The sequence below is a fragment of the Saccopteryx bilineata genome, chromosome 2 (genome assembly GCF_036850765.1).
Source record: "Saccopteryx bilineata isolate mSacBil1 chromosome 2, mSacBil1_pri_phased_curated, whole genome shotgun sequence".
NCBI classification, from domain to species: domain Eukaryota; kingdom Metazoa; phylum Chordata; class Mammalia; order Chiroptera; family Emballonuridae; genus Saccopteryx; species Saccopteryx bilineata.
Window position 1 is genome coordinate 22,800,443 of NC_089491.1, and position 15,624 is coordinate 22,816,066.

Sequence of the window (15,624 nt, forward strand, 5' to 3'; positions counted from 1 at the left end):
ACCCCTGGTCAGGGCACATCCAAGAGACACCCAGTGAAGGTGTGCATGAGTGGAACAACAAAATTGATTTTTTCTTTCTTTCTTTCTCTCTTTCTCAAAAAAATTAATAAAAAAATAATTATTGTAACTAAAACTAGATCTTCTAATATACTAGAGGAAGTTGCCATAATTCCAACACTAAACTTTATAAAGCAGGAAAGAATTCCGCTGAGGAGTAGAAAAAAGGAAAACTTTAAAGGAGGAAAAGGAGCAGAAAAAGGAAATTATTAGAAAAGAATATATTGTTTCAGGCTGGGTCACTCTTCTAAGGGAAACAGAAGGGTTTTAACTGGTAATTACCTCACTAGTGCTGACTGGGTAATTCCAGGTGGACTGGTTAAAGGTTAAATTCCTAGGAGTGGTTGAAACTGCAATTACATTAAAAATGAATCTTGGCCCTGGCCGGTTGGCTCAGCGGTAGAGCGTCGGCCTAGCGTGCGGAGGACCTGGGTTCGATTCCCGGCCAGGGCACACAGGAGAAGCGCCCATTTGCTTCTCCACCCCTCCGCCGCGCTTTCCTCTCTGTCTCTCTCTTCCCCTCCCGCAGCCAAGGCTCCATTGGAGCAAAGATGGCCCGGGCGCTGGGGATGGCTCTGTGGCCTCTGCCTCAGGCGCTAGAGTGGCTCTGGTCGCAACATGGCGACGCCCAGGATGGGCAGAGCATCGCCCCCTGGTGGGCAGAGCATCGCCCCTGGTGGGCGTGCCGGGTGGATCCCGGTCGGGCGCATGCGGGAGTCTGTCTGACTGTCTCTCCCTGTTTCCAGCTTCAGAAAAATGAAAAAAAAAAAAAAAAAAAAAAAACAAAACAAAACAAAAAAAATGAATCTTGGCTTGCTGATGTGGGGTTTAGCACAAGTGGCTCCATTTTGGGCCTGTTGTCTTTTTTTTTTTTTTTTTTTTTTTTTTTAACAAGGCCTCTCAATGGCCTTTCCTCTTTTTTTTTTTAATTTTTTTATTCATTTTAGAGAGAGAGAGAGAGAGAGAGAGAGAGAGAGAGAGAGAGAGAGGAGAGAGAGACAGGGGGAGGAGCTGGAAGCATCAACTCCCATATGTGCCTTGACCAGGCAAGCCCAGGGTTTCGAACCAGCGACCTCAGCATTTCCAGGTCGATCCTTTATCCACTGCACCACCACAGGTCAGGCCTGTTGTCTTTTTTTTAACACTAGAAATAAAAGTTTCCTTTTGGTGCGAATATGCCTTTTACACACGTACTTGATAATCTCCCTTTTTATCAAAGGAGAGATAGGTCTCTGGCCCAGAGCCTTCAAGAGAGAATAGTATCTAGCTAGAATTTAGTAACATTTTCTGTTTACATTATGTTTAGTGAAGCTTTTATGGCAAATGATACTGGTTATTCATTTATTATAGTGATATAAAATTTCCTTTAAAAATAAGCTGAAGTAAAAAAAAATTAAATGATTTAGAGAGAAAAATGTTAAGTACATAAGTGTAAAGGTGATATATGGAGAGATCAAGAATCATGAAGCTATGCCTGACCAGGCAGTGGCACAGTGGATAGAGCATCAGACTGGGATGCGGAGGACCCAGGTTCAAAACCCCGAGGTTGCTGGCTTGAGCTTGGTATCATAGAAATGGCCCCATGGTCGCTGGATTGAGCCTCAAGGTCATTGGCTTGAAGTCCAAGGTTGCTGCCTTGAGCCCAAAGGTAGATAGCTTGAGCAAGGGTTCACTCGCTCTGCTCAACCCCCTCCCCCCAAGTCGAGGCACATATGAGAAAGTAGTCAATGAACAACTAAGGTGCCGCAATGAAGACCTGATGCTTCTCATCTCTCTCCCTTCCTGTCTATCCCTATCTGTCCCTCTCTGACTCTGTCTGTGTCAAAAAAAACCCCAAACCATGGAACTAGTATTGGAATGACCCAAGTTTGAGAAACTGTTCCAGGCAAATGCTTTTTGTTTTTTTTTAATTTTTATTAATTTTAATTTATTGTGTTTACATGGATTCAAGTGTCCTACTGAATATAACACCCTCACCGCCCACCCACCCCCATGTCCCTATTTATACTCCCTTGGCCCCCCTTCCCCTAATTCCCTACCCCCTTGCCTCTGGGATTTGCTGTCCTGTTATCTGTATCTCTGTGTTATGTTTATATAATTTCACTAATCCCTTCACCTTCTCTGATCCCTTCCCTCTGACAGCTGTCCCTCTGGTCCCTGTGACTCTGCCTCTACCTCTATTTTGTTCCTCCATTCACTTTGTTCATTAGATTCCACATATAAATAAGATCATATAATATTTGTCTTTCTGTGCCTGGCTTATTTCACTGCCTGGCATAATAATCTCCAGGTCCATCCATGCTGTCGCAAAGGGTAGGAGTTCCTTCTTTTTCATGGCTGTGTAGTATTCCATTGTATATATGTACCACTTCTTTTTAAAATTGAATTTATTGGGGTGACCCTGGTTAACATAATTATATAGGTTTCAGATGCCCAATTCTACAACATATCTCTGTACTTTATGTTGTGTGTTCATCCCACCCAAGTCAAGTCTTCATCCATCACCATTTAATATTTTTCTTGTTTTTATATTTATTCCATCAAAAATATTTCAAAAATCTTGCCAAAACATACTAAAGTTAGATGTTGTTCTCAAGTAAAATTTGCCTAACATTCAAATTCATCATTTCCTGTTAGAAATGTTAAATATAATTGCTTAATGTTTTAAAATCTTCAAGATTATCAATGTAAATTTATAAAATGAGCATTAGTGGATAATATAAATTATTCTAACTCCTTATCAAATTTTTTACTAGAAGTTAACTTTCTAGTTAACCAGTTTGTTTCTACTAACTTTGCAAAATAGCTTTTTGGAAGAACAGTAATTTGTACATCTTTAAAATTTATAATTAGTTGCTATGGGACACTATATGTCAAATTAATGTATTCTGTAATTATAGCAACCATATTTTGTATATGCAGAATAGGGCCTGTGTACCACAGCATTTTACTCCACTCGTCCACTGATGGACACTTGAGCTGTTTCCAGATCTTGGCTATTGTAAACAATGCTGCAATAAATATGAGAATGCATATCTTCTTTTGAATCAGTGATTTGGTATTCTTAGAATATATTCCTAAAGGTGGGATGGCTGGGTCAATAGGCAGTTCCATTTTTAATTTTTTGAGGCAGCTCCATACTGTTTTCCATAGAGGCTGAACCAGTCTGCATTCCCACCAGCAGTGCATGAGGGTTCCCTTTTCTCCACACCAGGGGTCCCCAAACTACAGCCCATAGGCTGCATGTGGCCCCCTGAGGCCATTTATCTAGCCCTGCTACACTTCCAGAAGGGGCACCTCTTTCATTGGTGGTCAGTGAGAGGAGCACAGGACGCATCGGCCATCTCGTGGAGTACTGTATGTGCTGGTACCACAAAGCGCGGCGTCGCCCACGTACAATACTACTTCCAGTGACACGAGACGCATGCGTCACGGCTCCGGAAGTGCGTCATATCACGTTATGGCTAGCAGTGACACATATGGAACCAAACATTGACCATCTCATTAGCCAAAAGCAGTCCCATAATTCCCATTGAAATACTGATCAGTTTGTTGATTTAAATTTACTTGTTCTTTATTTGAAATATTGTATTTGTTCCCGTTTTGATTTTTTTTACTTTAAAATAAGGTATGTGCAGTGTGCATAGGGATTTGTTCATAGTTTATTGTATAGACCCGCCCTCCAATGGTCTGAGAAACAGTGAACTGGCCCCCTGTGTAAAAAGTTTGGGGACCCCTGCTCCACACCCTCACCAGCACTTATTGTGTGTTGTTTTGTTAATGAGTGCCATTCTAACAGGTGTGAGGTGGTATCTCATTGTGGTTTTAATTTGCATTTCTCTGATGATTAGTGATGTTGAACATTTTTTCATATGCCTATCGGCCATCTGTATGTCCTCTTTGAAGAAGTGTCTATTCAGTTCTTTTGCCCATTTTTAATTGGATTGTTTACCTTCCTGATATTGTTTTAGTTCTTTATAAATTTTGGTTATTAACCCCTTATCAGACGTATTGGCGACTATGTTCTCCCACTGTGTGGGCTGTCTTTTTATTTTGTTAACGGTGTCTTTTGCTGTGCAAAAGCTTATTAGTCTGATATAGTCCCATTTGTTCATCCTCTCCTTTATTTCAGTTGCCCATGGAGAAAAATCAGCAAAAAAATTGCTACAAGAGGCAAATGTTTTTTTTAAATGTTTTTCATTTTTGATTTGAGAGAAGAAACATCAATTTGTTGTTCCACTTAGTTGTACATTCACTCCTTATATATGCCCTGACTGGGGGTCGAACCCACAACCTTGGCATATCCCGACAGTACTCTAACCAAATGAGCTACGCATTCAGGCAAATTTTTTTTAAATTTTTTTACAGAGACAGAGAGTCAGAGAGAGGGATAGATAGGGACAGACAGATGGGAACGGAGAGAGATGAGAAGCATCAATCATTAGTTCATTGCAACACCTTAGTTGTTCATTGATTGCTTTCTCATATGTGCCTTGACCATGGGGCTACATAACCCCTTGCTCAAGCCAGCGACCTTGGGTCCAAGCTGGTGAGCTTTGCTTAAACCAGATGAGCCCGCGCTCAAGCTGGCGACCTCGGGGTCTCAAACCTGGGTCCTCCGCATCCCAGTCCGATGCTCTATCCACTGCACCACCGCCTGGTCAGGCCAGGCAAATATTTTGTAAATGGGCCTATGAATACATTCATGGAGTTCTGAGGGTTTTCTGCAAGAATTTCAATTTTTCACTTTTGTTTTTATACTCTTATATAATTGTATTTGAGATCATGTGTATACCTATCTTACAATAAAGTGCTGCCATATACTGTACATTCTTTATTTATTTTTAAATAGTTTTTTATTTATTGGTTTTGGGGGGCGGGGAGAGACAGGAATATCGATCTGTCCTGTACATGCCCTGAGCAGGGGATCCAATCAGCAACCCTGCTGCTTTGGGACAATGCTCTAACCAACAGAGCTATCTGGCCAAGGCATGCTATGTAAATTTAGTGCCTACATTGTATATATATTTGCTTCTTCACCCTTTAGTGCCACTTTAATTTTCTTAGGCTAATGAGAAAAAAACCAAAGAGCTTGTTATGTAAATGATGCATCTGATTCAGATAGAAGGCAAGTGATTAATAACTGTCAATTGGGGCTTCTATTAACATTTTACATTTAAGTTTTAAATCTACTTTAGTTTATTTATAAGAATCTAGTCTTGCCTGACCTGTGGTGGCGCAGTGGATAAAGCATCGACCTGGAAATGCTGAGGTCTCCGGTTCGAAACCCTGGGCTTGCCTAGTCAAGGCACATATGGGAGTTGATGCTTCCAGCTCCTCCCCCCCCTTCTCTCTCTCTGTCTCTCTTCCCTCTCTCTCTGTCTCTCCCTCTCCTCTCTAAAATGAATAAAATAATTAAAAAAAAAAAGAATCTAGCCTTATGTTTCTAAATATTTAACTATTATAAGAAAATGTTAAGTTGATGCTGAAGTATATCTTCTTTCCTTATTTCCAGAGGCATATAGGTTACATGGGTGTATTTTTTTTCTTTTTAAAGTATAGAGTTAAGATCTGTAGAAAAGTAGGGCTACAGCTTGAGTTTTCATCATATATAAATTTCAACATAGGTAAATTTTACAAAAAAAAAAAAAAGAAAATTGAGTAGAGTGGTGAAGAATGGGTCAAGTTATAGATAAAACAAGAACATTGGAATATTGAGGTAAAGAGTCCTAAAGTAAGACTAGCAGAAAACAAGCAAGAAGGAAAACAACATCACAAACACTTAGGTTGCTCATGATAAAAAATAAGAAGGAAGCAAGAATCTGAATAAGGGGCAAGGTAAAAATTCTGTTATCAGTTCTCAAAAAGTAGATGGTCTAACGGTAAGTCTGGAAAAGTACAATCTCTGGGTTCAGGTGGCATAAAGGAAAAAAAGTTCATGGGAGTATATCTTGGGTTTAGCAATAAACACATGCTAAGGGTCCGAAGTTTGAGAAATAGTAGAGTAGTGCCTCTCAATTTGTAGTGAAGGACAATTTAAAAATTTCCAGTTCTTTGTGGACTACTACTTTTGTAAAAATACAGTAAAAATAAATACCTGAAAATAGAAATAAAAACAAATACAGAATATTAATTCAATGTTTTGGGTTTTTTTTTTTTGTATTTTTCTGAAGTTGGAAACAGGGAGGCAGTCAGACAGACTCCCACATGTGCCCAACAAGGATCCACCCAGCATGCCCACCAGGGGGCGATGCTCTGCCCATCTGGGGCATTGCTCTGTCGCAACCAAAGCCATTCTAGAGCCTGAGGCAAAGGCCATGGAGCCATCCTCAGCGCCCGGGCCAACTTTGCTCCAATGGAGCCTTGGCTGCGGGAGGGGAACAGAGAGACAGAGAGGAAGGAGGGGGGAGGGGTGGAGAAGCAGATGGGCGCTTCTCCTGTGTGCCCTGGCTGGGAATTGAACCTGGGACTCCTGCACGCCAGGCCGACGCTCTACCACTGAGCCAACCAGCCACGGCCTCAATGTTTTTATTACTAAACAAAAATATTTCTCTGTCAAACTGTGATGAAAGTTTGTAGACACTCTCTCTCAATTCTACTCTTTTCTAATTAGAGACTAGTAGCAGTTTACAGATCAGCTGGTGCTGATCTATGGTCTACTCTAAGTACGTTCTCGAATGATGTACTCAAGAAATTCTGCTGCTTTGTAAACTCAATAGTAATACAAAATAATACATATAAACATATTGATCACTTACTATGTGATATACACTGTTTTTTGTTTGTTTTCTTCTTTTCCCAGTGAGAAGAGGGGAGATAGACTCCTGCATGTGGTTGAGCAGGATCCACCTAGCAACCCCCATCTGGGGCCATACTCACAGCCAAGCTATTTTTAGTGCCTGAAGTGGAGGCTCCATGGAGCCATCCTCAGCACCTGGAGCCAATGCACTCAAACCAATCGAGCCATGGCCATGGGAGAAGAGAGAAAGAGAGGAGGGGGAAGGGTGGAGAAGCTGATGGTCACTTCTGCTCTGTGCTCTGACCTGGAATAGAACCTGGGACATCCACACACTGGGCTGATGCTCTTCGACTGAGCCAACCGGCCAGGGCCACAGTTGTTTTTTCAAACACTGTTTTAAGTACTTTGTATGTATTCATTCAGGTAAACTTCCCCCCAAAGCTATTAGATAAGTACTATTTATTATCCCCTCTTTATAGCTGAGGAAGCTGCAGCACAGAGAGAGGTTAAGTAAATTGTTCTAGTTTACTTTTAGCTAGTGCTGGTCTATAAACATTTTTTTTCCAGTTTTGTTGGAAAAAAATCTGACAAAAGAGGAAATGGGGTTGGCCCTGGCCGGTTGGCTCAGTGGTAGAGCGTTGGCCTGGCGTGCAGAAGTCCCGGGTTTGATTCCCAGCCAGGGCACACAGGAGAAGCGCCCATCTGCTTCTCCACCCCTCCCCCTCTCCTTCCTCTCTGTCTCTGTCTTCCCCTCCCGCAGCCGAGGCTCCATTGGAGCAAAGATGGCCCGGGCACTGGGGATGGCTCCTCGGCCTTTGCCCCAGGCGCTAGAGTGACTCTGGTCGCAACAGAGCAACGCCCCGGAGGGGCAGAGCATCGCCCCCTGGTGGGCAGAGCGTCATCCCCTGGTGGGCGTGCCGGGTGGATCCCGGTCGGGCGCATGTGGGAGTCTCACTGTCCCCGTTTCTGGCTTCAGAAAAATACAGGAAAAAAAAAAAAAAAAGAGGAAATGGGGTTTTAGAAGGGGTGATGATACAAAAGAGGGAAGCCATGGGATGGGGATGGCCAAGGGTAGGTGACAGTAGTGTCTCTCCTTCATCACATGCCTGGTGTCCTCTACTGAAGAGGAACAGACTAGCACATTCAGAATGGGTAGGTGAGTCCTCTACCATGTCTGTTCACTGTAGATGCTTACCTCATCACGCAGCTAACAGCGACCTCAAAGTGGTCCTCCACCTCATTCTCACCCAACACAAACATGATGGCCAAGACCTTGGTGCCAATATGTCCTACTCTGGCCACACAATGCAAGTAGGTGTCAGAATAACCACATGTCATTGTTAAAGGCAATATTCAACAACTTGATGTCCATGCCTCAACTGAATAGGTTGGTAGCCACAAGAATTCATCACTGAAAATCTTTAGGCCCTGGCCGGTTGGCTCAGCAATAGAGCATGTGCCCGTTTATGGAAGTCCAGGGTTTGATTCTTGGTCAGGGCACATAGGAGAAGCAACCATCTGCTTTTCAATCCCCCCCCCCCATTTTTCTCTCTTCCCCTCCCACAGCCATGGCTGAAATGGTTCTAGCGAAGTTGGTCCCAGGTGCTGAGGATGGCTCCATGGCCTTGCCTCAGGCACTAAAAAAGCTCAGTTGCTGAGCAACAGAGAAGTAGCCCCAGATGGACAGAGTATCGCCCGGTAGGGGGCTTAAGGGTAGATCCTGGTCAGTCCAGTCAGATGCATGCAGGGGTCTGTCTCTCTGCCTCCTCACCTCTAACCCTCTCATTTAATTAAAAAGAAAAAAAGAAAGAAAATCTTTAAGCTGCTGATATTGAGAAAACCTTTCCTCCTGGATTCCTGGGGCAAGCCATATGCAGTGGTTCTCAAAGTGTGCACCAGGGCACACTGGTGCACCCTAGAAGATTTCCAGGTGCGCCCTGTGGTATTCCAGAGAAATATGTGGCTCTTGGGGACCAAAAAACAACAGGGTTTTTGGAGTTTACATTTTTGGGAGACAGAGGTGTGGGGAATTGGCTATAAGCTGACAGTCTGCCCAACCCCCCACCTCACTTGCCTGATTAGGTTGCAAAAGGCTGTTAAGCTGTGGTGCTGGATTGTTTACACTACCCCCCATGTTCCCAGGAAAGACTGGAGGCAAGTTTCTTCTATCCTTTGTTTGGTGTAAAGTTAAGATTTGCTAATGGCCTCACTTTGCCCTATAAATAAAGCAAGATGCGTTTTTAGGCATGCTTTGTTCTTGCCAGCAGCAATTACAGGGCCCTCCCAACCCTGTATTTTCTTTTTTTTTTTTAAATAAATTTATTTTTTATTTATTCATTTTAGAGAGGAGAGGGAGAGACAGAGAGAGAAAGAGAGAAGGGGGGAGGAGCTGGAAGCATCAACTCCCATATGTGCCTTGACCAGGCAAGCATAGGGTTTTGAACCGGTGACCTCAGCATTTCCAGGTCGATGCTTTATCCACTGTGCCACCACAGGTCAGGCCCAACCCTATATTTTCTTAATTCCTCACCATTCCCACTCAGAACCTGGAATTACTAGCTGCGCTGGTTTGCGGCATGTGCCCAGATATAAAAATAAATATAGTTAATCTATTATACCATTTCATTACAGAAATACTGCTCTTTTTGTTAACACATCATTATTATATTTATTATTAACACATCATTATATTATTTTTAGATAAATATACCCAAATAAAATGGATAGATTTCTCAAAAAGAAGCATGATATTGAAGAATTCGATTCTGGAAGTGAGCAAAAGTTAAGTGTAAATAAAATAGGACTTGAAGGCTGACAGCAGAATTTAATTTATAGCATTTTCCATTACTTAACACTGAACAATACGACTAGATTAGAAACCCATTCATGGACGCTTCAAGTGATTTTGGTTTAACATTAACGGAAGAAGAAGAATGGCAGCTATATCCACTGATTGTGGATGGATGATTAAACATAAGGAATTGTCTCTTGAAGCCTTTTGGATTTCTATAAAAGACTATGTGGCAATATCTAAAAAAGCTTTGAACATTTTACTACAATTTTCAACATCCTATTTATGTGAATTAGGATTTTCTACCCTCAACACAATTAAGAGTAAAAAGACAGGAATTCTTCAATGTATTGATGAGGAAATGAGAGTTTGCCTTTCAAATACATGCCCAAACATTGAAGAAATCACTAAGACACATCAGGCTTATGTTTCTCATAAACACAAGAATGAAAAAACTTAACACATTCAAGCCAGGACCTGCATAATTTACTAAATCTTACTAAGAATGTATCTATCTATATAAAAAGGTAACTTTTTTTAACCCCTTTTTTACAAATTCTAAAAAGCATAACTCAAAAAATGTAACAAAAATGTTTTTTAATGTCAGAATAAATTTAATTTTGTCGTATCTATTTCATTTAATTACCATAAAAGCATGCTTGGACTTTATATATATATGTATATATATATAATTTTTTTTTAGAAATTATTTATTCATTTTATTTATTCTTTTTTTCTTTTTTTTTTTCTTTTTTCTGAAGCTGGAAACAGGGAGGCAGTCAGACAGACTCCCGCATGCGCCTGACCAGGATCCACCCAGCATGCCCACCAGGGGGCGATGCTCTGCCCCTCTGGGGCGTCGCTCTGTCGCATCCAAAGCCATTCCAGCGCCTGAGGCAGAGGCCACAGAGCCATCCTCAGTGCCCGGGCCATCTTTGCTTCAATGGAGGCTTGGCTGCGGGAGGGGAAGAGAGAGACAGAGAGGAAGGAGAGGGGGAGGGGTGGAGAAGCAGATGGGCACTTCTCCTGTGTGCCCTGGCTGGGAATCGAACCTGGGACCCCTGCACGCCAGGCCGACGCTCTACCGCTGAGCCAACTGGCCAGGGCTATTTATTCATTTTAGAGAGAGGAGACAGAGAGAGAGAGAGAGAGAGAGAAACGGGGAGGAGCAGAAAGCATCAACTCCCATATGTGCCTTGACTAGGCAAGCCCGGGGTTTTGAACCAGCGACCTTAGCATTTCAGGTCAACGCTTTAACCCACTGCGCCACCACAGGTCAGGCAGACTTTATATTTTTTTTCTGTAATATTTGACTTAATTATTATAACATATTTCTCAGAAATTTGTATATAGTGCACCTACAATTATTTGTAGGATTTTAAATGTGCCCCGACTTCAAAAAGTTTGAGAACCACTGCCATGATGGATAGCAATGGCTGGGAACTTCCCCTGCACCAGGAGTTGGGCCAGGGCAATGTAATGCTGCATACTGCTTCACAGTTCTTTAAGATTCTAACTAGCAAATTTGGTTGTAGATCCTACTCTTACCCCCATACCAGCACTATTCTAGAGGTGTTGCTCTACTTAATTCGAATTGTACCCTTCTAGTTCTTTGACCTACAAGGTTAGTGAATAGGATTGTTTTTGTGGAAATGGAGATCAAATATTCTCAAGCATATCTGAAGAGGCTTGGCAACCTCTATTTCTAAGAGATCTACGTTGAAGTGGGGCCAAGGAAACACCTAGGTAAGAACCCACTCTGCGAGCGGAGAGTGAAATGCACCAGTTTTAAGGACAAAAGCTAAGCAGTTAAAAGCACTGATGTAGTGATTATTGCTCAGATTGTTGTCTGGCCTACCCGCACAAACTCATGCCTAAATCCAAAAGGTTTTCCTGTAAATACAAATGGAAAGGACCATTTTATTAAAAAAGTTGAGACATTGGGGCCTAGGTGATACAATATCACAAAAAGACAGAAAAGGAATTCTCCCCTCTTCAGAAAAGTGCTCCAGAAAATCCAGAAAATTGGCATGGGCTGTCCTACCATCGCACAGTGACAGGAAACAGCACCTTCAGTGCAAACATTGGAGCGCTCGGAATTAGGCATTGGACATATTAGGAGCTTCACAGAGAGATGATTACATTAGGGTCACACACAGATGATGAATATGAACATGACTCTAACTGGTAGGGAGGTCAGTGAGTATGTATGGGATGCTTTCAAGCCTTCTCAAATAGGAAGGACTTTGAAGAAGATTCATAATTCAGCAGATTGAGCAAAGTCTGTCAGACTCAGTGTGTGTCAGCTATAATACCTAGTTTGATTTACCAAGGTGATATACCATGAAAAATATGAATTATAATCCCACACATTTTCCTTAAACCTTTGAAGTTTGTTATTGCTTAATTATTGAACAAACAACAAGTATTAAGGAAACACTCTGCAAGACTTCTTATTGTTTTATTTTGTAATACTTATAGATTCACAGGAAGTTTAAAAAATAGTACAAATAGGTTTTGTGTACTAATCGCCCAGTTTTCTCCAATAGTAACATCTTAGTAACTATAACAAAACAGGAAATTTACACTGGTACAATCAAATCGGAGGTTTTGCCAGTGTTTAATGCACTCGTGTGTATCTGAAGTTCTATGCAATTTTATCATGCATAGATATGTATAACCAACCCCATAATCAAGATACAGAACTGTTGCATTATCACCAACATCCACCTTGCTAATCCCTTGTAGTCACACCCATTCCCTTCTCTATCTCCTCCCATCCCTGGCAACCACTAATCTGTTGTCCATGTCTATAATTTTGTCATTTTGAGATTATATAAATGGAATCATACAGTATGAAACTTTTTCAGTTTAGCTTTATTCACACTCAGCATTTCAGATGTTTATTTTAGGGAATACAGGTTAATGATTATGATTTTGTATTTGTCACAAGACAAAATATATCAAAATGTCTACCTCCCAGATTTACCTAATAACTGATCTTATATCTTACCTATAGTGTATTGGCATTTTTGTATTATTTTTGTATGCTTAAGAAGTCTTAGCTGTAAACATACATCGGGTAATGTTGGTTAAATATTAACTACCACTGCATACTGGCATGCCCTAAAGAAAAGGTCAAAGGTTATATTTTCCAAATGTAATATATGTAGTTGGGGGGGGTCATTTATCAGATGGAGTTTTTTCAGAGGAATTTCTTAGACAAATTAGAATAAAAATACAAGGCCGGCCCTGGCCAGGTAACTCAGCTGGTTAGAGCATTGGCCTGATACGCCAAGATTGTGTTTCGATCCCCAGTAAGGGCAGTTAACAAGAATCAACCAAGGAATGCATAAATAAGTGTAACAATAAATCGATGTTTCTCTCTAAAAATCAATAAAAATAATATTTTTAAACCACAAAGAAGGCAAAATGTTAGACAATTTATAAACTAAATTATTATAACTCTTACATTTCAAAAGTATAAAGTAATTAACAAATAGAGAATGTATTACCTTCTTTACTATCAAGAAGTCAGCAGAATATAGAACATAAAGCTTTCATGCCAAACCAGGTCATGTAGGTGATATCTGGTCATTCAGAAACTCTGAAACTTTTGCTGAGATAATGGGTGGCCATGGTTTTTCCATGCCATATGGACTCTGGGAATAGGATTCCAAAAGAAGTCCTAGATGACCTAAATTCCATTCTACCTACGGTTGAATCAGAAGGACTTACAAACCTATGGAGCTCAGTCCCTAAGAAGTCCTGAGTTTATGACTAAGTAGGGACAAGGAGAAAGGTTTCACCTTTTTTCTGTTGTGAGCTGTGTTCTTTTATCTAGACTTCCGTTATTAAAACTGGATGCTAGCCTGACCAGGTGGTGGCGCAGTGGATAGAGTGTCAGACTGGGATGCGGAGGACCCAAGTTTGAGACCCCGAGGTCGCTGGCTTAAGCTCAGGCTCATCTGGTTTGAGCAAAGCTCACCAGCTTGGACCCAAGGTCGCTGGCTTGAGCAAGGGGTTACTCGTCTGCTGAAGGCCCGCAGTCAAGGCACATATGAGAAAGCAATCAATGAACAACTAAGGAGTCCCAACGAAAAACTGATGATTGATGCTTCTCATCTCTCTCCGTTCCTGTCTGTCTGTCCCTATCTATCCCTCTCTGACTCTCTCTCTGTCCCTGTAAAAAAAATAATAATAATAATGTAGACAATGAATTTCAGATAGACCATATTTATTTTTTAATATTGAAGTTTATTAACTATCTTAAGGAGTATGGCTGAAAAAAGACAATTAAAAAATAAAGTGTATATTGGGAATCATTTGCACTTTGGGGGATCATTTTGACAATATTTATCGAATTTGAAAATGCTTCTATTCTTTGTTCTGCAACTCTACTTCTGGGAATCGCGTCCTCAGATATAATCATGTGTGCAAAGATGTTCATACATACGTGATATCTGCAATATATTAGTTATTTTAAATAACTAGAAACCATGAAAATTTCCACTATTTTGTAAAATGTTAAATAATGGTACATGAAATTATGAAATACCATGCAATATTAAAAAGAATTAAGTAGATGAAAAATACTATGATACAAAAACTCTAAAATGAATAAGTTAAAAAAGTTAATTAAGAAACAGTGAAGGCTTAGGATGCACAGAGAACCGTTACACTGGTTATCATGGGCAGGGGGTGTTGTGAAGAAAAATAATTAGAACTTTTTAATTGATTGAATTTTCTAGTAAGCATGTATGATTATCTTATTTGTATAACTAAAAATTAAGAAAATTTTATCAACAGAATATATCCCACAAACAACAAAAGCAAGACTGCACCGGCTACTTACTGATATTTTTAATATCCATCTGGCAATGTTAGCTGACAATGTTTACAAATGCAACTTAATATTCATATTTAACACACAAAACAGAATAAATATATTTGACCCTCTGGAAAGACAGACTGAGATCAGATGCAGTTCTTTAAAAATGGTCTCTTCGAATAGGACACCTGAACTATCTGAAAATTGTTTTTGGACAATAAGTAAATAATAAACTGAACATAGAATCCATTCAACCATGAAGGTGGAATCTGATTTTCTTGGATACGGCTGCAGTGCTTGGCAGGTAGTAAATACTGACTGAATGATGGATGAATAAACAGTTGAAATCTTTTTTAAAAACAGCATATTTGCAAGAACAGATATCTTGTTACTGGGCTTCTTGTTACTTGCTTTTCAAATGAGGCAGAGAAGGAGCAGCCCTTTCCATTTAAGAGATTAAGAATTTGGTAAAGGACAGCATTTCGTGGCTCCCGATTTGGTGATCTGTACAGACTATAAGACGGGGGGAAAAGGCAAGATGCAATATTCGCAACTCGCTAGTTTTTTAAATATAAAATTATGTGTAATATATAAAATTACAGATACACCGTACAAAATTTTGCTCGAACTAGAGGAAACGGCTCTAGTGGCTGTGAAATTATGGGCAAATCAGTGTGTATCTATCTGTGTCTAAATTGTCTGAAAAACGGTAATCATTCTCTTCTGTTTTTGTTGTTGTTTTTTTACATTGGGAAAAGTGGAAAAACTTTTTATAAAATGCTGGTATTCGAGTCGCCATTCCATATTGTGCAATGAATGTTTCATATAAATTCAATCCCAGACTGTCGGGTCGAAAAGCTCCCGGAGACTGAAACTACAAAAAATCAAATGTTCGCAAATTTGGGACAGTCTCTTTAATTTTATTCATGTTAATCCCAACCACACCTACCGAGCCGGTGCAGGTCCCAAAGTCGACGCCCAGCGGGTAACCGGCGGGTCCCGCACTGGCCAGAGTTCGCCGGCGCTGGGGTCCCGAGCCCGGGGTCTCCTCAAATTACAGCGCCCGGGGCTCGGAGGACGACAGCCCACGCCTGGGCTCGGTGCTTGGGACCGAGCCCCCGACAGCCTCACCCACTGGGCCGCGGTTCGGGGACTCTCGCGGGACATCCTTACTTACTCTCCGAAGTCGAGTTCCAAAGCACTTCC

General features: G+C 40.9%; 1 protein-coding gene across 1 annotated transcript in view; it reads right to left on the reverse strand.

The window, feature by feature from the left end:
• HSDL2 (hydroxysteroid dehydrogenase like 2) overlaps nucleotides 1–15,600 on the reverse strand; it is an 82,992-nt gene extending 67,392 nt beyond the window's left edge. Inside the window, exon 1 of the mRNA XM_066256512.1 lies at nucleotides 15,368–15,600. Coding sequence (XP_066112609.1) covers nucleotides 15,368–15,585 — 218 coding nt within the window. The 5' untranslated portion in view covers nucleotides 15,586–15,600. The remainder of the gene's footprint in view (nucleotides 1–15,367) is intronic.
• Between the last annotated feature and the right edge of the window lie 24 nt (nucleotides 15,601–15,624).